Source organism: Emys orbicularis, chromosome 4 (genome assembly GCF_028017835.1).
Source record: "Emys orbicularis isolate rEmyOrb1 chromosome 4, rEmyOrb1.hap1, whole genome shotgun sequence".
Lineage (NCBI taxonomy): Eukaryota > Metazoa > Chordata > Testudines > Emydidae > Emys > Emys orbicularis.
This window is the reverse complement of record NC_088686.1, coordinates 44781754-44804713: the sequence shown is the minus strand read 5'-3', so window position 1 is coordinate 44804713 and position 22960 is coordinate 44781754. Positions and strand designations below refer to the sequence as shown.

At 51.0% G+C, this 22960-nt stretch overlaps 1 protein-coding gene across 1 annotated transcript; it reads left to right on the top strand.

Moving 5' to 3' along the window:
• Nucleotides 1-4203: 4203 nt before the first annotated feature.
• LOC135877688 (acetyl-coenzyme A synthetase 2-like, mitochondrial) lies at nucleotides 4204-21334 on the top strand. Its single transcript, XM_065403223.1, has 14 exons — nucleotides 4204-4516; nucleotides 6284-6380; nucleotides 6608-6807; nucleotides 7921-8096; nucleotides 10015-10167; nucleotides 15272-15419; nucleotides 16080-16217; nucleotides 16468-16560; nucleotides 17045-17157; nucleotides 17814-17940; nucleotides 18664-18791; nucleotides 20214-20277; nucleotides 20883-21004; nucleotides 21158-21334. Exons 1-14 carry the CDS (start codon nucleotides 4204-4206, stop codon nucleotides 21332-21334), a joined length of 2049 nt encoding a protein of 682 aa, XP_065259295.1.
• The last annotated feature ends 1626 nt before the right edge of the window (nucleotides 21335-22960 follow it).

Sequence of the window (22960 nt, the reverse complement as noted above, 5' to 3'; positions counted from 1 at the left end):
AGTAGTAGGTCTGGCATGACACCCAATTCTTGCATGGGGAGATGACCTGGCCTGACACATCCCACTCCCATGGGGCTAAATGGTTAACCTGCCTGCCTTGATGTATACTAGTCCTGTGCATGGAGACCTAACAGCAGTGATGCCAATTTTCACAACTTCATCACCCGTAACATGAGTAACGTGAGTTTGGCCCGCTGCTGGAGCAAGTCTCGGAGAAGCTCCAGCCTTCACAGCAATTTCAGACCACCCATCAGAAACTCCCCTCTGATAGGCTGTTATTTCCCAGGAGGTAGGGAAGTGGGGAAGGCAGCCAATCAGAGCTGAATGGGGGCTGGGGCACAGGCAGATATGGGGACAAAATTAATGTGGGGGCTGGTGGAACCAAATTGAATGGAGGTAGGGGGCAGATGCATCATTATTTGCTGGGCTGTAGGATGGACTGATGTAGGGCTTTTGAGAGGACAACAGCTTTAATTAGCCTGTTCAGATTTGGGGAGAAGCTGGAAGCTCCACACCCTCAAACAGCCACTGAGAGCTCGTGCACTGGGACAGGGGTGTGTGTGTCAAAAATCACTTTATACATTTGGGAGATCTGGAAACACTGATGATCCCATGTGCGTCCGCACACACACACACACACAAACACACACACACAGAGAGGGAGTGGGCAAGGAGAGTTCAAAAATTGAAAGAGACAAAAAAATATAATCTTTCTTTTTTAAAACTCATGATTTCTTGGGGTCAAACACATGATTTTTGAACTTTTGGGGTTGGCACTAGTGTAGGTGTCCTAAAGCCCAAGACTGGCCATTTTGAAAGGGAAAATCATCAGCACAGGAAAACACAAGGGGGCAAGCCAGACATGTCCCCCTCAATACCTTTTGCCCGAGGGGCTTAGTTTGTGTTCCATGTGCTTTAACTCTGCCAATCCTGGAGCCAGTCCAGTGGGAAATACTCACGTGCTGTGACCTGAAAAAGCCACTGGAGGTCACTCTTTTTCCAGTCAAGAATTACTGAGGCTGCAGCTGCCCCTTGCCTTCCTTCCCGGAACCACTCCCAGTCTTTCTCCCTGCATTGCCCCAGCACAAGCCCGTGGAGATTATTATTATGTTCCCTCAAACCCGATCCCCTCAAGTGTGCTGGGTGCATCACAGAGCCCTGCCCCAGTGCAAGGAGGGAACAGAAGCTACATAAAGGAACTCTCATGCTCCTTGCTAAGGTTGCATCCAGTTTCTCTGCCTCCCTGTCCCTGCCCTTTTAGACACAGTCACTCAGCCAGGCCTCTCTACACCTGCCCCTTAGATACAGTCACTCAGCCAGGCCTCTCTACACCTGCCCCTTTAGACACAGTCACTTAGCAAGACTTCTCTACACCTGCCCCTTAGATACAGTCACTTAGCAAGGCTTCTCTACACCTGCCCCTTAGATACAGTCACTCAGCCAGGCCTCTCTACACCTGCCCCTTAGATACAGTCACTCAGCCAGGCCTCTCTACACCTGCCCCTTTAGACAGTCACTTAGCAAGACTTCTCTACACCTGCCCCTTAGATACAGTCACTCAGCCAGGCCTCTCTACAGCTGCCCCTTTAGACACAGTCACTCAGCCAGGCCTCTACACCTGCCCCTTAGATACAGTCACTCAGCCCACCCATTCTGTGCCTATCTCTTTAAGATACAATCGCTCAGCCCAGCCTCTCTGCTTCCCTCCACCTGCCCATTTAATTACACATTCACTTCCCCTCTGACCACCTTCTTACTCCAGCTCACATATTTCTCCAGCCTATGGGCAGTTTTTAACTCTTGTGTTTGTAATTCCTGCTTGATGCCTCAGACTCCCCTAGTTCAGGCAGTCTACATAAAGCTGCCCTCTTCCTGCAGCTCTGTTCTTACAGACTCTGACCTCTAGCCTCTTCCCCAGCTCTTCCTCCCAAACCCATTTTCCTAGCACAAAAATTTGGCATTGCTGATATCAGAGGGGCTTCTGGGGCAGTGAAGCTGTAGCCCTGTTGTGTTCATGCTGCTGGTTCTCTGCCTCCTGGGAGCCTGGATGCACCTGGAAGGAGGTGGTTGACAGGGCTTCAGCCCCTCATGGTGCTAGCAGAGACTATTTGGGGACTTAGGGCATCAGGGAAGGCCCCTTCACTGTTGTGGGGACTGTGGGCTGTTGCCAATGCATTTGGTGCTGTACACACAGTCATTCCTTTGCAATCACTGGGATTCCACTGTCTTCCCAATACCCAGATTCACACCTGACTGCCATAGCTGCCTCCTCTCTTCCCTTTCATAGATTTAAGGTCAGAAGAAACAATTAAACCATCTAGTCTACCCTTCTGCATATTATGGGCCAGATAATTTCACTCATATCCAGGGCCTTGGCTGTCAGCACATCCTGGCAGCTCTTCCTTTGCAACATCTCTGAGTTCCACCATGAACACTCAAAGCTGCTCCATGTCTTGGCCTTCTCTCTCATCTGACTCCTACCACCGCCTCCTCGCTAGCCTCCCTATATCTCATCTCACTGCCCCTCTGCTGTCACTTGGACACACAGATTCCCTTTCAAATTTCCTTGTGGGGCATTTCTGCTCTAGCACCATCTTGGGCTCATTTCCGCCTATTCCCCATCCTCCAGGAAAGCTTCCATCCCCTTCTCCCAATCCCTGAAACTGCTTCCCTAGTCTTGCACCAAATGACCAGGCTCTACTCATTGAAACCTTTGTCTTTCTATAAATCCTAGAAGCTATGTCACCCCCTGCAGTGAGAATGCCAAAAACCCAAACAAAACCATCTCAGAGGCAACCAGCTTTTTTCTCTCATTCTGCATAGGAAGCTGGGACTTTGAGGGTAGGGATCCCTCTTTTCTTTATTGGGCTATTCTCCACACCCTTCATGTTTGTTATCCTTTCACTGTAGGCTAGATTTTTGTCCAACTATGGCCCATTGATGCTGTCCACTCGTGCAAAGGGTTTGGAAACCCCTGTCGGGGGGCATTCCCCTAGCATAAGAGCAGCACAGGGCCCTACACTGCTCTCAGCAGGGGTGTGTTGGGGTGCAGCTAGTGGCTAGAAGGGGGAGTGGCCAGGGTGGTTTGAGCTCTCGCTATTCTGGGCTGTGGGACAATCCCTGGGCAGCTATACAATGCTGCTGTTAAGTTAGGGGCTGCTGTAACTTACTCCAGGAGCTGTGCTTGAAGTCACTTTTGCCTAGCCCTTGCCTTTGGCGTTACATCTCCAGGGAGGTGCAGATCAGAATCTGGCTGTGTCTCTTCAGTCCAACTTTAGACGGGAAGCCCCTTGGGACAAGGATCTCACTTTTACAGTCACCAGTAAAACTCTGTGCACTCTGTGGCAGGGCATAAATAGCAATGACAATAAAGAGGAAGGCACAGTCCCCGCCCCAGAGTGTATATAAACAGCCCAGATCCCCTTGGGTGACCAGCTGCAGGTGCGATCTCAGTCAGCAAAGAGTTTTCATAGACTCATAGTAGACCCATAGTTCTGTGGTGGACTGTGGCTGAAAGACTTTGGAAGAGTATTTTTAGGAGGATTCTGACTGAGGAGAGTGAGGCCATTTGGAACATAAAGGAAGGGAAATAATTTCAGGTACAGGGGGCAGCATGAGTGGGGGAGGCACAAAGTGAGATTGGGAGAAGAATTCAAGCAGAGCAGATAGGCAGGAGCCTTGGGTGGGGTCAGATCAACCTAGTAGGCAACCTGCTCCATTCAACCTCTAAGCAAGGGCAGGTTAGTGATAGGACAAAGGGAAAGTGTAAGGTGACACAGGCCAGCCTGGATTGCTCCAGCTGCTGAGAATACAATCACCAGCCAGTTCTGGCTTCAGTGCAAAAGCAGTTGTCAGAATTCAGATTAGCATGAAGGTTATTCCAGTCAAACATTCCTACAGCCCACCCCCTTTCCTCCCTTAAAAGGGATTGAATTTCCTTTGCATGTATCCATCTGGAACAGGCGAGAGAGAGCGTCAGGAAGAGACGGGGCACCTCGTGAGCTCTCTGCTGAGTGCGGATTTATAATCTGATGAACAGAGAGAGACCCAGCTAACACCCCACTCCTTCCGGCTCAAGGCCACAGCTCCAGGGCATAGTGAAAGCACTTAACCTGGAGTTTGTATCTAAAGAAGAAGAGCACAGTTCTGAAAACCATTTCCTGCTTGTTGCAGAGTTGGGGATCTCTCTTGCAACCCTGGATCATGGCCTGGCTGCTTCCCAGGGCTTGCTGCCTAAAAGTCTTCTGTCAGTCCTCTAGAGGACCCTTTTCTTCTGGAATAGCTAGAGCTTGGAGCGGTGGGCCCCTGACTGCATATATGCCGGAAGCTGTAGCGTTCGCTGGATCAAGGGACCACCCAGGGCTGTACAAGGTGTCAGTGGAGCAGGTAGATGAATTCTGGGGAGCTCTAGGGAGAAGCCGACTCATGTGGATTAATCCTTTTCACTCTGTCAAAGACTGTAATCTACAGCAGGGCTGGGTGTCCTGGTTCCTGGGAGGACAACTGAATGTAGCAGGTAAGCAGGAAGCCAGACCCCCCCACTCCCGTTTGCTGGCCTCTCGGGGAACCCATCTGGTCCCAGCATCTTCAGGATGGATCCTTTTCAGTCTCATGAATCTGTTCCTGGGAATGCACACACCGTTAACTCCTTCCGTTAGCCAGTGGCTACTGGGGAAGTTCTATGGCAGCAAGAATTAGCTTTCTGTTTTTAGACACTTTCTTGGAAGTGCACCGATCTGTCTTTCCCCTGCATGTGGAAATCCTAAACTGAGAGGAATAGTCTGAGGAACAGACACCAAAGAGGGAGGAGGGAAAGGGAAGAAAGTGTGTCAGAGAGTGAGGGTGTGAGTGTGAGACAGCACCTGCCTCTGACCCCCACTTTCCCTGGCGTGTTTGTTCCCAGTCTTATTCTCCTCACACCCAAGTCTGGGGGTGCTCAACGGTGCCACTCAATCCAACACTTTCACGAAAACTAGGGCGGTAGAGCTGAGCAGCACATTCTGGTAAAAGGATTCAAATGGGGGATGGTCTCTCAGATCCAGGCACAAGCTCAGCCAGAGGATTCCTGCCAGGAACGGTCCAATCGGCTGTGTGTGGTAGGTGTGTAGGAATGTGATTGGTTGTAGGGGAGTGAGTGTGTCTCATTAGCATGTGTGAATACAGCTGGACCACCATGTGCTGTGAGCCTAGCTGCTCTCACAAGCTAAGTGTCATTGGGCCTGGTCAGTACCCTTTTGTGGGAGTCCTCAAAGGTGCACCCATGTGCTACTGGGGTCATCAAGTAGAAGTTAGTGCGCTTCCCTTATCAACGAGTGCCTCTTCACAGTGCTAGATAGCAGCACTGCCAACCCCAACCACTCAAAAATCATGAGTCAGGCCCCCCAAAATCATGAGATTTCAAAAATAATAAGTTTTGGTTCTTTTTTTATTTGCTTTCTGGTTTTTGAGCCTTTAGGGGTCACATTTTCAAGCTTTTATCTGGAACCACGAGGGAGAGAAATTGATTTTTTTTAAATGAAAGCTGAAAGTCTCACATAATCACAACTCCAGGAGCTGGAGCTCTACAACAAACAACATATGTAATGAGACTCCCAATAAAACTACAAGTGTTGGCAACACTGGTGCTGTCAGAGGAGCCCACTTTGAGATAAGTTTTAAAACCAAGGTCTTGACCGCTTGTGGTCATTAAACATTCCGGGAACTCTAAGTACCCCCAGAGTTCTGGCCCTATTCCATCTCAGGTGATTGCATTCTGCTTCCCTACATTCCCTCTGCAGTGCTCCTCACTTCCTGTCCTAAACTGCCTTCTGGAGTGCTGCTGTCACTGTTTAATAGCTGCCCCATTTCACTAAAGAGGCAGCTGCATTTCAGTGGGAGGTGAAGTGTTCTCTGTGGATTGCTTACCTGCCACACAGGGTTGCTGAAAAATGACTGAGTTAATATTCATGAGGCACTCAGAGAGCCGCCAAGGACAAGTGCAGAGGGCTGTTATGGTTACTCAGGGTGTTTGGGGGAAGTTTCTGGTTAGGAATGTGCAGATTGCAAGTAAGGATGAGGAGGATGGTCATGGGTGTGGTGGGTAAGAAGGTGTGGGAGTGGGATTGGGGTGGTGCTTCTGACCTGATGGCTGGTGCTAGCAATGATGTGGTTTAATGGGTTGAATAAAAGTCAAACTTACAATGCAGCCACCCTGATTGGTATTCAGAAAATGGAGTCACTAGCACTGGCTTTACTAGAATTGAAAATAGCTGAGCCTGTAATGACAGTCAATCTTCTCTTTCAGTGAATTGTCTGGATCGACATGTCCACACAGCCCCAAACAAAGTGGCCCTGATCTGGGAGAAAGATGAGCCTGGGAAAGAAGTCCGGGTTACATACAGGTCAGTACTTACCTCTGTACTTACCCCATCAATTCCCCCATCCTGAGCTGGAGGAATTGAGCACAGAGGGCTGGTATGGTTACTTATCTGATTAAGGAACCAGAGTCTTTCATCTCCAGCTCTGCGGGGCTACCAGAAGGGAAGGGAAGCTAACCCCATCTGTTCCCAGTTCAGAGAGACTTCTGGGATGAGAGAGCTTCTAATTACAAGCTGGTTTCTTTGGACAGAGAACTGCTTGAGTTGACCTGTCGTCTGGGAAACACCTTGAAACGACAGGGAGTGAAAAGAGGTGACCGAGTCACCATCTACATGCCCCCATGCCCTCTGGCTGTGGCAAGCATGCTAGCCTGTGCCCGGATAGGAGCCATACACACTGTGGTATTTGCCGGATTCAGCTCCGAGGCTCTAGCTGACAGGATCCGGGATGGTAAGCGCCTTCTTCAAACCGATAAGTGCTCTGTGCACAAATTGTCCCTTCATCCTGTCCCCTTGGAGAACAATATCAACCCCTGTCAGCTTCAGTGACCAGTGGTGCTGAGGGTATGATGATTGTGCCTGAAGCTTCCTGGCAAACTCCTCCTGTCCTGGCATTCTTACTCCTCCAGCCATGGAGGAGAGAGTGGCCTAAGGGAGTGGAGGAAACGTGTGGGCCCGGGATCACATGCTCAGGCCACCCAAGAACATCGCCACAACTCCCCACAAGCTGTAGCTACAGACAAGCCCTGCCCTGAGAGACGGTTTGGAAAATAAAAGCTGCAGCCAGGAAGTCAACTGAGGGAGATGAAACAGTTTGCACAGGGATCACTCATTCCCACGGGCGGCCTGGAAGGAAGAGGCTTAAGATGCAGCAGGGGAAGTTCAGGTTCAATATTCAGAGATGCTCTCTAACCCTAAGCTCAACAGTGGCACATGCTACCAAGGGACAGTGCTGGAATGCTCCTCATCAGCGGAGCTCTTTAAGGAGAAACATCCTCTGCCCTGTCAGGGATGATTAAGGAATCCTGCCATGACGATGCATGGCAGGGAGGAGAGGACTAAATATCCCAGTAGAGGGCCTGCCCTGATCCAAGGCTATTCACTAGGTCTCTCTAGAAGCCTCTTCCAGTCCAGTGGATGCTGTGCCCAGCTTCATCAAATTCAGCATTTTAAAAATAAGCTCCTAGAGCAGCAGGGTCTGTCAGGCCATCCCCTCTTGGCATGGAGGCTTGAGTTCTCTGCCTCATCAGAGGGAGCAAGGGCCTGGAATGCTCCCTCTCATCAGGTTGTATGTGACTTAATGGGACACATTAATGGGAAAGAAAGAGTTTAAAACTGCTGCTCTTATTTTAAAGAGAGGCCATGAAAACTGGAGATAGGAGGGGAAAAGAGAGAGAAAAGGCATGCGGGGCAGGGCAGGGTTAGATGTGTGTGTGGAGCTGGAGGTGTGGGGGCTAGACATCATGGTAATAATGATGGAGGGCAAGAGGGCAGAGGGGCAGCTGGGCTGAGGTAAAGGGCTGATCATGCTGCTGTTTGTTTTCTTCTCTTTTGCCCTCTTCAGCGCAGTCAGAGACAGTGATCACTGTGAACCAGGGGCTGAGGGGGGGCAAGGTTATTGAGCTGAAGCAGACAGTGGACCAGGCCGTGCGTGCGTGCCCGCTGGTGAAGCGAGTTCTGGTTTCCATGAGGACTGAGCAGAAGGTTCCCATGTCAGAACTGGATGTGCCGCTGGAGGAGGTGAGATGCCATATGGAGCTACCACCAACTTCCCCCCAGGGTAGGGCATCTGCTCTAGTGAATCAGGAGAAGTGGTGGGGGTGGGTTTCCAGCCCAGCCCAAAGGACCGTGTTTGCACTTAGATGCACTGGGGCCATTGTTCTGGGGTAACAGTGTCATGGTCCGAAGCTTATTGCCCAGGCCAGGAACCTTCCCAATAACAGTTTCACTGCTCTCCAGAATGAATGAATGAGTTAAAGTGGGGAGCTCTTGGAGACGCAATATTCTCTGTGTAACATCAGGGGCTGGCAGTACTAACCAGAGCCTGCAATAATGTGGGCAAGACCTTGAAAACTATCTGCCCATGTGCCTCAGACCTGGCCTATAGCACTCCCTGCTATTCCAGCCCTGGGCTCCCCACACATCTTTGTCTATGCACCTCATTCCTGGCTTGCAGTACCCCTGCTGTTCCAGTCTGGGTGGGGCCCACAGCCACATTTACTGACTGCAGTCAGTGCTATACAAGGCATAGACAGTGACGTGGGCTGTCTCTCTTGGTGTTTACACTCTTAGTTAAGCACAATGCATCCAATGCTGGCCAGACCTCAGGGTAGTGGCACTTACTCTTTCTGAAGAAGTATGTTGTCGTTAGCTCCTGCGTTCAAAACAACTGCCTCCTCCATGTTTTGTACAGAGTGGAGCTCACTGTCTGTGCTCAACAAATAACCTAATTAACCTGAGAAGGCTTCTCAGAAGAATTCTGTTATGGTCAGAAAAGTGACAGTGAACAAATGGCCTCTTCCTACTCAGCAGATCTGCTCCCTGGCTGGGTTCGGCGTTAGAGCTGCTGGCTCAGTGATTACAGCCTTTTACTCCTGCTGGCTCCACAGAACCTACACAGCCCTGGGAGAGGGAGCTGGAGTCTATTCTGGACAGCGCATCAGCAGAATTTTTAAGTGCGCCCCAACTGCAGAATTGTTATTACTGGTGGTGATGCCTGAGCCAGCAAGAGCCAGCTTGACCCTCAGAACCCAGGGGGAGTTTGTGGTGCCAGCATGTGGAAGAGAACCCCTCCGTTTACTTGAACACAGCACACTTGATCTGGCAACAGTGAAAAACAATGAACACTGGCCCCACTGGTGCCATTTTGATAGTCACTTTTCAGCGTAGTTCTGCATTTTAAGGAGCCAGCTGAATGAAGAGGGGGTGAGCGTTTGGGAGCGGGAGGGAATTCAAAGCTTAAGGGCAGCATAGAAGAAGATGCAAAGACTAGGAGGCTAAGGAAATAGAGGAGCATAGGAGGAAATGAGAGCGAAGATACTGTTGGGGCAGCGTTCTGTAGGGCCTTGGGGGGGGGGGGGAGGAGGAGAAGAAACTTAAACCAGATGTGGAAGGTGAAAGGAAGACACTGAAGGGCTCTGAAGAAAGGTGGGCAGCATGGCCGGTGGCAGCACCCATTCTGGTATGTACTGGAGAGGATCAGGCAGGGAAGCAGGGAAGCCAGAGAGGCAGAGGCTGTGGCAATGAAGATGAGAATTGACCAAGGCAAGATGAGAATTGACCAATTGGACAAGATGTTAGCCATAGGGAAGGAGAGGAAGGGATGGACTTGATAAATGTAGGCAGGAAGAAGCAACAGGATTAAAGAGCCTGAATGTGGGGAGAGGGGTTAGGATCTGAATTGCTAGAGTGCTGGCCCGGCCTCCACAATGCTATCCCCCTGCCAGGCAGCGTTGGCCCATCACCGGGCAGCAGAGGAATAAGCCACAGTGGGGTTCATTTCTCTGACGTATATAATGCTTTCCATTCAGCTCTTCTGGGCTTAGTAAATGACTAATGAAATGTGAAGTCAGAGCAAGTGTGGAGAGAGTGGAGGGAAATCTGGGGGCTGTGAGGAGATCCTGGAGCTGAGTGAGAACCTCTCTGCTTTGTGTCATAGGAAATGATGAAAGAAGATGTATGCTGTGAGCCTGCTGTCATGGAGAGTGAAGACTTGCTGTTCCTTCTCTACACATCAGGCAGTACTGGCAAACCCAAAGGGCTGGTCCACTCCCAGGCAGGATACTTGCTCTATACTGCCATCACACACAAGGTAACGAGGCCTAGACACAGACACCAGGGATGTCGGGTCAAGGCATACAGGCAGAACTACCAAGCTATGATGACAAGACCACATCTCTACTACTTGAGCTAAAGCACAATCTGGGAGCTGCTAATGTTATTAGGGATCCAGCTGCTGGAGGGAAAGATGGTTACTAGGAGTGCAGCAGGACTGAGTCCAGGCAACAGGGGGCACCAGTGCATGTTCTAGAGCAGGTCAATTATTCGTTACTTATAGTAGCGCCCAGAGGCCCCAAGTAGACCTGGGTGCCCTGTTGTGCTGGGCACTGCTCCAGCACTCGGGAAGAGATGGTCTATGCCCCAAAGAGCTGCCAAGATGACAAGTGAGGTAGAAAGGGGGGGAGGAGCAGCAAACACCAGCAAGACACAGGTTTTATGGCACCTTAGAGACTAACAAATTTATTAGAGCATAAGCTTTCGTGGGCTACAGCCCACTTCTTCGGATGCTCTAATAAATTTGTTAGTCTCTAAGGTGCCACAAGTACTCCTGTTCTTTTTGCAGATACAGACTAACACGGCTGCTACTCTGAAACAGGTTTTATATTTACAGTCATTTATGTCTAAACAGTTGTTTTTTCCTTCTTCTGTCCTCGCCACGCCCTGAGCCAATCGGTTCAGGGAGGGCGTTCCACCCGCAGAGAAAAGCATTGCTCAGACACCCAGCCAGTTCATTCCAGCGGATGGAGAGAAAGAAATGGCTGGTATCTTACAGAAATAACCCAGCCTTTTCCTTCTCTGCATAAGTTCTGTTGCAGTTATGCCAGCAATTTGCTTACAGGCCTGCAGTGGGGAATACAGGACATACTTACAGAGAGAGAGAGAGAGAGAGAGATATCTCCAAGACCCCTCTCCCCTGTGTTCTGAGATTCAACTACACCCAAGCATACATGAGAGTGAAAGCTCTGCTCCTGAAGAGAGCCCCTAGAGCACTAAAGAGAGGGGTCCATACTTCAATGGAGCAGAGGTAGCTTTAGGAAGAGGAAGCCCCTAAAACAGACAGCAATCTCCCAGATTTATTCCAGTTACTAGGGTGCCATAGGCAAGCCCTCTGAAGGTACACCTACACTTGAGGGGAAAAAACCCTCACGGCAGCGAGCCTCAGAGCCCAGGTGTACAGACTCAGGCTCGCGCTGTGCCACACCACAAAACTAGCTGTGTAGACATTCCCACTTAGGCTGGAGCTCAGGCTCTGACACCCACCCTCTTCCCCGGGCTTCAGAGCCCGAGCATGAATGTCTACATGGCTATTTCTAGTGCTGTAGCATGAGCACCGTGCACCCGTTGACCTAGGCGCTGAGACTCACTGCCGCGGGGTGGTTGTTTTTTGCCGTGTAGCCATGAGAGAGAGCTGGAGACAGAGCTGCTGGGAACTCACGTGCTGAGCCACACTCGTGTTCCTGAGGCAGCACAGTACTGGGCTGCAGAACAGTCCCCCAAGGGAAGTGGGGAAAAGCCCATTACTTGAGACAGTTCCCCAAGCAAACTGCTTCCAAGTGTAACCCACACACTTCCTCTGTGTGGTGTTCTGTCCCATCTAGTGGCACCAAGACCACTTAGAGAGAGAGAGTGATTTATGAGTCTGCTCTACAGCCTTGGCTAACGGCCATATGGCTTTTAGCTCATGCAGTAGACGCTCATGCACTAAGCTCCAGAGGTCCCAGGTTCTATCCTGCCTGCTGACCACCAGGGCCTGTTGATGTTACACAAGAGCCACCCTTCTGGCTTCTCATGAGACAATTCCCTTTCTAAACAGCTCAGTGTGGGCTCCTTAGCCGTGGGCAAGCTCTCCCTAAACCTGATCCAGGGATCTTCATACCTCCACCCAGGCCCTCTTACCAGAGGGCTCCAGTCCTGGCCTTGGTGCATCTAGTGTTCATGTGAGGCCAGATCTGGTGACTTCGGTCTGAAATGCCCTGTGTGCCAGGGGTGGGGACGTGTGGAAATCCGGGAGCCAGTGATTTGACACAGAACAAAGCAACGTGCTTAACCCTCCCCAGACCCCTGGCTTGGCACAGTTGTCCTGCTGGCCACTGCACGCTGTGTAGCTATTGCTTGGCAATACTGGGGCAGCTCATGAGAACAGAAAGCTGAAAGCAGGGGATGTTGTCCCAGGACAGGAATGTGGGAAGCAGGCAGCACTGTCCAATTCCAACACACGGCCACTTTAGCTCCAGCTGCTCTGGAAAACATGACCAGAGCTGGAATGAATTCCTGCTTGTTTTCCCCAGCTGGGTTCAGCAAGCTACTGCTGCTGCTTGAATACTCTGTTACTTTAAACAGAGACTATCACAGAGGATAGCGAGTTTCCATTACAAACACACCAGAGCCTTCCTCACCCCTGGAAACCTCATCTGTCACCCTCCTGTCAGGGGGCCCACTTTGCGGGGAGCTACTCGAGCATTGCCACAGCAAACCTAATGGCACCTAATGGCAGCTACAGGATGTTAGTAAGGGACGAGAGGCTTTTAAAGTATTGTAGGAAATGGCGGATCTCAGAACAACGGCCAAGAAAGAAAGGGCTCCAAGAGACATTATACTGGGAAACTTGCTTGGTGTTAAACAGACGGGAAATGGAGTGAGAGGAGCCAGGCCCAAGTAAAATAGATGTTTCACTCTCAGGGCCAGCCCTGCTATCCAGACTAACATGGATACAGACTAACAAGGCTGCTACTCTGAACCCTGCTATCCAGTTACTCTAGGACATTCTGTCCCACCCCCTACTCCAGCATGACATCCAAGGAAATGGGAGGGTGTGGAAAATAGCACAGTCTGAACTCCGGGTCCCTGTGACGGTGCAGAGCCAGGCTTACCTTGTGGAGTGGGACCAGGGGCGGCTCCAGGCACCAGCGCAGCAAGCGCATGCCTGGGATGGCAAGCTGCAGGGGGCGGCCTGCCGGTCGCTGTGAGGGCGGCAGTCAGGCGGCCTTCGGCGGCGTGCCTGCGGGAGGTCCACCGGTCCCGCGGTTTCGGTGGCAATTCGACGGCGGGTACGCCGAAGCCGCGGGACCGGCAGATCACCTGCAGAAACACCACCGAATCCGCATGACCGCGGACCGCCCGCAGGCATGCCACCAAAGGCCGCCTGACTGCCGTGCTTGGGGCGGCAAAAAACATAGAGCCGCCCCTGAGTGGGACAGAGGGGTGTCCGCCTGCTAACCCTGCAGAGCCAACGCCACAAGAAGAGAGAGGCTGGAATCTATTCTGGCTTGCAGAGCAGCAGTGCAACTATTTGTCTTTATTAGACAGTGTTGTGAGGTGGAAGGAACCCAGTCCTACTCACAGGGGAGTTTGAGGGCTGGCAATCGCAAAGAGACTTTTTTCTTTTACTGGCAAATTGAGCAAACTGGATCTGGAGTCAGTGAGAAAGAGAAGCATGAAACCCCATAGTGGTCTTTTTAGAGCTTGACTATTCAAAGAGTTGAACTGCTCTTGCGGGGGAGTTGGGGGGGTGGAGACTTCACAAACTGATTACACTTGGTAGCCAATAATTTCCTTATCTCCGTTTTAGATTAGCTGCTTTTCACTTTCATCGAGTGAGTGTCTTCTTGATCTTCTGAGAAGGGGGAACACAGGCACCGGCTCTACCGTCCCTAGACCAATTAGTATTTTAATACACCATTGTCACATCCCCTCTGACTCATCTCCTCTTTGAACTAAATAGTCTTGCCTCTTAGGGAAGTCTCCTAGGCCTCTGCTCATTTCTATTTCTACTGTACCTGTCTGTGGAGTGATGAGCAACGCTGAACACTACTCCAGCTATGAACTTACTGTTGATTTGTCTAATGGCAGTATCACATGGTCAGTTCAGTTCATTATACAGCCTAACAATTAGTTTGCACAGGAGCAGCTCTTTTCCATGAGTGGGCCCAGTCAATTTAGAATCCAGCAGTGTGAAGGAGTGGTCCAAATGGTTCATTCCAACAAGCATGCCCTTGCACTCGCCAACAGTGAATTTCATCTGACATCATGTTGCCAAGTCTACCTGTGGAAGGTCCTTCTGAAGTTCCTGACAGTCCTCAAGTGTTGACTCCAATAATAATGGGAACTGGCTTGTCTGAATTTGCATCAAGACCCTGGCTCCTTTCCTCAGCACAGGACTGAAGCTGCTTTAGTTATTTATTTCTTTTTCAGCAGGGCCCTAACCAGGACTACGGTGCCATTGTGCTGGGTACGGCACAAATGCAGAATAGGCCAGTCCCTACTTAAGGGCTAAACTGGGACAAGCTGTGACAGATGGGTGTAGCAGAGAGGGTGGGAAGCAGAGACTCACAACAATTTGGGCGTCATGGTGGATAATCAGCTGAACAGGAGTTCCCAGTGTGACACTATGGCCAAAAGAGCTAATGGCATCCTGGGATAAACAAGGGGATCTCAAGTAGGAGTAGAGAGGTTATTTTACCTCGGTATTTGGCACTGGTGCAACTGCTGCTGGAATAGTGTGTCCAGTTCTGGGGTCCACAATTCAAGAAGGATGTTGATACATTGGAGAAGGTTCGAGAAGAGCCACGAGAATGATTAAAGAATTAGAAAACATGCCTTATAGTGATAGACTCAAGAAGTTCAATCTACTTAGATTGAAGAGAAGGTTAAGGTGTGAGTTGATGACAGTCGGTAAGTACTCACACGGGGAACAAATATTTGATAATGGGCTCTTCAGTCTAGCAGAGAAAAGTATAACGTGATCCAACGACTAGAAGTTGAAGCTAGACAAATTCAGACTGGAAATAAGGTGTACATTTTTAACAGTAATTAAGCATTGGAACAATTTGCCAAGCCTGTGGTGGATTCCCCATCAAAGGCAATGTTTAAGTCAAGATGGGATCTTTTTTCTAAAAGACCTGCTCTAGGAATTATTTGGGGGAAGTTCTATAGCCCTGTGTTACACAGGAGGGCAGGTGAGGTGATCACAATGGCTCCTTCTGGCCTTGGCATCTATGAAGGGGAAGACGAGGCTGGCAGAGACAGGAGACTTTAGTTACAGATCTCTCCCACACAAGAGCTGCTCTGGCAACCTCTGTGGTAGGAGGGGCCCTGTCTCCAGGCTACAGCTCTTGCTCTCTTCTTTTTTTGCACAGTATGTGTTTGATTACCACGATGGGGACGTCTTTGGCTGCGTGGCAGACATCGGTTGGATCACAGGGCACAGTTATGTGGTGTATGGCCCTCTGTGCAACGGAGGTACCACTGTCCTTTTTGAGAGCACTCCAGTGTACCCCAATCCTGGTGAGTAATGAGGAGGTTCAGAAGAGCCCCAGGTGCAGGGAAGGGCAGCAGGAAGAGGTTGTGGGGCTGAGGGAAGGATCCTTCTTCAAAAACACTCAGCAGCCATTCTGCCAGAACTGTAAGAAGCTATTATAAATGCATGAATGTAACCCTGCTCTGAAATCTCTGGCAAGCAGGGAAGTGACCCTGGCCGCTCCATGCAGAAGAGAGAGAGGCCTGAAATTAATTCCCATCTCAGCCCACATACCAAAAACTCCTGACATCATGGCATGAGTTGAGTCCATGTGTGGAGCTGAAGAACACATTGAATTCCTCTCATATCCCAGGGAAGGTGGTAGGGAACCGTCTTATTCATGGGTGGAGCAGTAAGGAGAAGAGCAAATCCCTCCTTCTCTGGAGTAGTCTCTTGTTTATTACATGTGTGGCAGGGTCTTGAGGGGGATGCTAGCTGTGCCCTTCCCTGCTGCAGAGAGAGCTGTGGAGATGGTTATCAGGAAGGGCTCTCAAGAAAGGAAAGAGTCACTGCTCCTCCTGGGTTTACCCTGAGCTAAGTTGGCCTGGCTGAGAGGGCCATGGCACTGCTACAGCAGGGGTATGAAAGCAAGGAAAATATTGGGATGAGCCAATCCTAGAGGTAACTGGCCCAGTTTCCCATTCCAGGGCGTTACTGGGAAACAGTGGAGAGGTTACGAATTAATCAATTCTATGGAGCACCCACAGCAATTCGCTTGCTGCTGAGATATGGGGACGAGTGGGTAAAGAGATACGACAGATCTTCCCTCAAGACCCTTGGATCAGGTTGGTACCAAGTGATGGTTCGGGGCTGACCAGACTACCACTCTCAGACTCAGTTCAGTAGTGGGCTGGATTAGAGGTATGTGTTTGGTTAGTACTTTGCAGTAAGAGAGAATACTCCACCAAGGAGAAGGCCTATTCGTTGGCCCAGGTCCATGATCTTGATAAAACCAGTACGTCGGAGGAAAAGGGAAGGAGAGAATTTTTTCTGAATTGTCCCTTAAACATAATTCATCTCTCTTTCCCCTTGCAGTGGGAGAACCCATCAACACAGAAGCATGGGAGTGGTACTTCAACGTGGTTGGCGATGCACGGTGCCCAGTAGTTGACACATGGTGGCAAACTGGTAAGAAGCAAAGAAGACCCCTCGCCTCCCATTACAGGCACCTACGCAGTTCCCCAGGTGTAATACCCATCTGGGATTGTTCAGCTGGGGGTAATTATTATTTAGACATCACCATAGATGTGCATGGCACATTACAGCCAAGTGCCCAGCACAAGGAGCCTCTTGGACCCACCACAGGACAGACAGATAAATAAATGATAGGATTTAAAATTAGCCTGGAGAATAGATGGTAGGGACCAATCCAGCACTGGACTAGATGAGCAAGACTTTCCATCTCTAATTAACAATCTTTTCCAGCCACCTTCAGACAGCAGAGAGCCTTGCCTACAGCAACCCTTGTATGGGCACAGAAGCAGCTGGATCCCCTCACCACCACACGGCCGTTAACCATGCAAGGCTTAGGGGGAAGGTGGATTTCTTAGCAGTGTTCCATGGCTTTCGCTTTGACCTAATTTCATGGGTGTCACCATTACATTTACCTCAGAAACAGGAGGCATCTGTATCTCTCCCCGTCCATCCAGCCCCGGAGATGAGATTCTTCCAGGCATGGCCATGAGACCATTCTTTGGGATCAGTCCTGCCCTCCTGGATGACAAGGTAACTTACAACCATCAGTCCAGAGGTTCTCTTAGCCAACGTTCCCATACTGTCCCCTCCAGCAGGCAGAGGCTGGAAGTAGAGGACTTGTAAACTGGACCCTGTCTCCCCTCCCCGCCCACCCCAGGTCATGTCCCACTCCCTACAGATCCTCCTATTTTGAGCAACTGCAGCAAGGGAGCTGGTAGCAACCCCTTGCCATCTCAGCCTGTGTTCCTGCACCGTTCTCTATAGTGCCCTGTCCTGGGAGGAGCTCGGACACATGCCTCAGAAATGCTACAAAGGTATTTTCTGGAACAGTGGGTTCCAGCTTCTCAGTAACTGAATGGATGCCATGCTAGACTTACAGCCATAGCTGTAGCTATATGCCACTGCCCAGGGAGCCTGGAACACACCAGGGGAAGCAGATCTGGACAAGGGCACAGAACAGGCTGGGCCTGGGTGAGAACTGGCTTCTGTCAGAACCAGGTGTTAAGCAGCAGAGTGTGCTGCACATCACCTCCCTGCGGGTGGTGTGAACTAGATCCTCCCGCACTGCTCTCCATGTCTCTCCCAGTCAGAAGGTTGTGGTGGGGTGTGGCAGGTAAAACTAGACCCAGAACCAAGCATGGAGGTTACCCTCAGCCCCAGTCATGACAAAGTGTATTATTTTCCAGGGAAACATCGTAACACAGAACAATGTCTCTGGAGCCCTCTGCATCTCTCAGGCCTGGCCAGGAATGGCACGGACCATTTACAATGACCACAAGAGATTTCTGGAAACCTACTTGATGCCTTACCCAGGTAGGATTTGCAGGGAAGGACAGAGGAAGATGCACAGTTGATCACGGATTGGAGACTAGAGCCACATGAATAAGGGGTTTTATGGCGAATGCACTAGACTGGCACATGAGAGATCTGGGTTAAATTCCTGGCTCCAACAGACTCACTGCAACGCTTTGGATAAGTCACATAGTCTCTCTGTGCCTCAGTTCCCCATCTGTAAAATGGAGGTGGCTCTTCCTTTCTTCCACCCTTCGTCTGTCTCATCTATTTTGAAAATAAGCTCTTTGGCACAGGGACAGCTCCTTACTATGTATATATAGCACCTACCACAAAGGGGTCCTGATCTCAGTGGGGACCACCAATTGCATCTGTAATACAAATAATGTCAGCTCCTGTAGCAATGAGAGAAGGGAAGAGAAGTGTCCAGACCATGGAGGGCTGCACTGTGGCATGGGTCCCAGGCTTGTGGAAATGGGGCTGGTCCAGCAATGGAGCATGCACCCCAGAATTAAGGGTGGTAACAGGGAATGCCCCTGAGCTGTAGAGCTGGGAGAATCCAGGAGGTTGACTGGGGGTAGGGAAGTCCCTTTGCCATGAGTTTACGGGGGGCACAGTATACAGGGGGGATGGTGTTGATGTGGGGAGGGGTGTACCTAAGCCATGGAGGTAATGGGACAGGGGAAGAGGGTGCAGCTAGCATTGGCTAGCTGTGAGAGACTCTCATGGTTCTGATCATCACAGGATTTTTCTTCACGGGAGATGGAGCCTATTGTACCAGCCAAGGATATTACCAGCTGACAGGACGTCTGGATGATGTCATCAACGTTAGCGGGCACAGGCTAGGCACTGCAGAGCTGGAAGATATTGTGGTAAGAGGTTTGGGCAGAAGGAAGTGGTAAACACCTGACCCCTAGCTTATAAGCAAGTACGAAGAGCTGAGGTGGGGAGAGCCTCTTCAGGGAGCAGAGTAGGGGCACGGGGGCTTCCGAGTAAAGAAACCATGAAACACTGAGTGAACATAGCACCGTGCTGTCATGCCTGAGTTTTCTGGTCCAGCAGGAGGCCTTGTAGGGAATGGGGCAGGAGTTCTACCTGGAGCAGGTAGGGTGGAAGGGGCAGTTCTCTCATCTCTACTACTCCCACTCTGATTTCCAACCAACTCTAGAGCTGCCCAGTTGGGATAGTGATCATAACATGCAGCCATGATTTCTGAAGTCTCACTAGGACTCTTCCCATCACAAGTTCTATCAAGCTAGCTACAGCTATGAGTATGTTGCAGCTGCCCTGCTGCTTTACTGGGTAGGGGGCAACCCCTTCCCCCTGCAAACACTTCAGACCTTCTTACCTTTCTGTCAAAGGGCCCAGCACATGGCTGCACTATGCTAAGTTCCACTTTCCTCAGCAGTATCAGACTAGATGGCAAAGTATTTAGCTCCAGTATCACAACTAAGCTGTTCTAACAGCACAGGCCCCAGCTCTCTCCTTGCACTCAAGGGAGGGATAAAGGTTTATTTGGAGCTCAGGCTATAACTAGGTGAATCAGAAAAGATTCAGAGCATCATGCAAATTTAGGGGATCATCTAAACCAGGGGTAGGCAACCTATGGCACGCGTGCCAAAGGCAGCACGCGAGCTGATTTTCAGTGGCACTCACACTGCCCGGGTCCTGGCCACCGGTCCGGGGGGCTCTGCATTTTAATTTAATTTTAAATTAAACTTCTTAAACATTTTAAAAACCTTATTTACTTTACATACAACAATAGTTTAGTTATATATTATAGACTTTTAGAAAGAGACCTTCTAAAAACATCAACATGTATTACTGGCACCTTAAATTAGAGTGAATAAATGAAGACTTGGCACACCACTTCTGAAAGGTTGCCAACCCTGATCTAAACCTTGGAGGCCCCCATTGTTATGAGATTGGAGTCTCTCCGTGCTCTTTGGAGCAAACACATCCCTGGGTTTGTAAGCAGGGACTACCCAGTGAGATCTTGTGAACAGGTTACTGGGTCCTGTTGCAGCAGGGTTGGGAGGAGCAGAATGGGTAGTTGCCACTCACAGAGGTAAGCCCAGAGCTGGAAGAGGAAGCAGGGGTGTCAGGCCTCTTCCCTACACACTACTGTGTGGCAGGTAAGTAGGAAGAGGGCATGGAGGCCACCTTGGGAGCTCCCCATCTCTCTCTGCCTTACAGCTGGCTGCACCATGCTAGTGTGGGGGCAGGACAGGCTCCAGGGCTGCAGCCAGCCTGCCAGGACTGCTGAAGTGAAATACAGACCTGTTTTGTTCCAGAATCAGCACAGAGCGGTGGCAGAGTCAGCCGTGATCGGCTTCCCTCATGAGATCAAAGGAGAAGGTGAGGGGCTCTGATTCCTGCTACTGCAATCTCTGTAATGGGCTTCACAGCTGCTAGGGCTAGTGGTGGGAGGAGGAGCCGTTCTCAGGGTGACTGCATACCTGACTCGTATGGGGGAGTGGGGACACAGGGACCACACTCAGCATCTGTCTGGTATTTCTAATACACTCACCCCTGCGGTACACACGGTAAGTTTTATGGGGCACAACCGAAAGTGGGGTGGGAGTCACCGCAAGAGCCACATGGCTTTGGGCTGGAAGGGGGTAAGTCTTGGGTAGCCTTACACTGCAGGGGTTTGCAGCTTCAGGCAACACAGGACTCCCTCCAGCACATCTTCAGGAGGGAGGTCCCAGAACCTCATTGGAGGAGAGGAACCGTAGCCCTGTAGAGGAAGAGTCTCAGCTTTGGTGAGATCACTTCAATCCGAAAGTTTGGACGAGGGAGGTGTTGGTGATCCAAGATTCACTTAGGTCACAGACACACCATCTCAGTCCCCATCATACTTCAGGCTGCATCTCAGCCAGCTGCAGAGTGCTTAGCCCTGCACTGGACATCTTCCTGAACCATGGCTTGGTGCACGGATGAGTAACTCCATCTTTTCCCAGGAGCGTATGTGTTCATTGTGCTGAAGAAGGGGACTGATGTCTCTCAGGAGAGGCTGAGCAATGAACTTAAGGAGCTAGTCTCAAAGAAGATTGCAAAATATGCAAGTCCTGAATATGTTCAGGTAACAGCCCGCAGGCCTGTTCCTGCCTGCACTGCACCCTGTATGCCCTCAACCCTGTCCCAACAGCATGGCGGAAACCCCTTCCCCACTGCTCCCAGCCCCAGATGACACAGTTTAGGGCTGCAGCCCTTATTCTGCTCCTTTCTGCCGCAGGTCACAAAGCGGCTACCCAAGACCCGTTCAGGTAAGATTATGCGCCGTGTCCTGAAGAAGATTGTAGAGGACAAGGCAGATGAGCTTGGGGACCTGACCACCTTAGATGACCACGAAGCCGTGGAGGAGATCATCGAGGGGCACAAGCGCCTCCTGCAGGAGGAGCAGGGCCAGTAACCCGAGTGCAGTCAGAGACTCTCTGCTCCCCTTTTCTTCATCCCTCCCACCCCCATCTAATTTGGGACGTAGCCTAGAAAAAGCCAATCAACAGGCACCAGTAATTCAGTTGAGATTAGACCTTTATTTTTCACACCAGCACTGAAGACCTTGGACCTCCAAAGCAGACCGCTCCTCTGAGAAGTGACCGTGTCTGGGGGCAGTAAGAGTGAGGGTGAGGCAGGCAGGGGGGGTGAGGAAGGGTGCCCTGCTTCCTCCCTGGGAAGCGGAAGGTAGAAGGCCCTAGTGAAAAGCCACCATACCCCTCCCCGCATCTGGATAATGAGGAAGGAGGCAGAGGGTGGAGGTTGGTTAATCCCAGATTGGAGGCCTCTCTTCAGGATGGCTCCCAGCTCCAGCATGTCCATGTAGAACACTAAGCGCCCATGTTTTTCCTGCGGCTGCTCCAAACCCACTGCCACAGCACTGTCTGTGTGGGGGAGCGGTGTCCATGCAGGACAGGGTCAGCTTTAGGGAAAATGGCACCCTGGCTGAATCTGTATTTTGGCACCCTTGGAGTTTGAGAACAGTAGCATGGGGCGCAGGGATCAGGTGCCTGCCCGGCTGCATAGGGAGAAGTTTGAGCCCAGGGTCTCCCTTCACCATACACCCCGATCACCTAGCAGGAGGAGAGTGGTGCACAGCTACTGCCTGTGCCCACAGGAAGGGGATGGGCTGCCCACTGGCTCTGCAGGGGTTAGCCCTGCTGCCTGCACCTCCCAGAAAGGCTGGCAGCTCGGGGCAGCACTGCCCACACCCGCCCAGCTGGCCAGGGGCTCCAGCCCAGCTTCCACTCACCTGTGCTCTGGTAGCCCAGGCCCACTAGCTTGTGGCACTCGGACGTCGCGTCCTCCCCCACCCCAATGCCCTAGGCAGTTGCCCATTTAGCCCACCCGTAAGGCCAGCCCTAGTGCAGGATGACAGGAGGAGGCAGCTGCTGTCTGGCACCAGTTCAGGCTGCTTGATGAATGCTGCCACACATACCCCATGCTAACAGGCCCTGGATTTTAATGCAAAATGCTTCTAGTGAGGTTCAGCCTGGGGTAAAATGACACAAACTCCATGGACTAATCTACCATGTGCTGAGCACGGCCCTGAACAGAATGAGGAGACATGGGCCCTGTCCATCCCAGCAGATCCCAGCCTCACGTTCAGATGATAGTGGTCCCTGTGGAGACCATGGTCCTTTCTGAGCTAGCATCACACTGCAGTCAAGTGCAGGCACCACTGGCCCTGCCTTTGCACAGCACCAGATGATGCCTTCTCCTGGCACCCAGGAGTTCCCCCCCCTCCATCCAAAGTTATCCCCCCTCTCAAAAGAAGCAAGAAAATGGGGCTCCTTCTGCTCCCCCCTATCACGATAGGCAGGAAGAGGGGATCAGATGCCAGGGGAATGGTTTGGGGAGAAGCCCCCTCTGGGGGGGATGGAAACCTCCACTCTCAGCAGCACCCAATAACAAACAGTCTGGACAACAGGCAAAAAGGAAAGACACAGCCCTGGTTCCTTCAGTAAAATCCAGAAACCATCAACCTCCTCCCTGAATACTGATTGGCTCCTGATGGCTCTGCAGTTCCACATCTACTAAT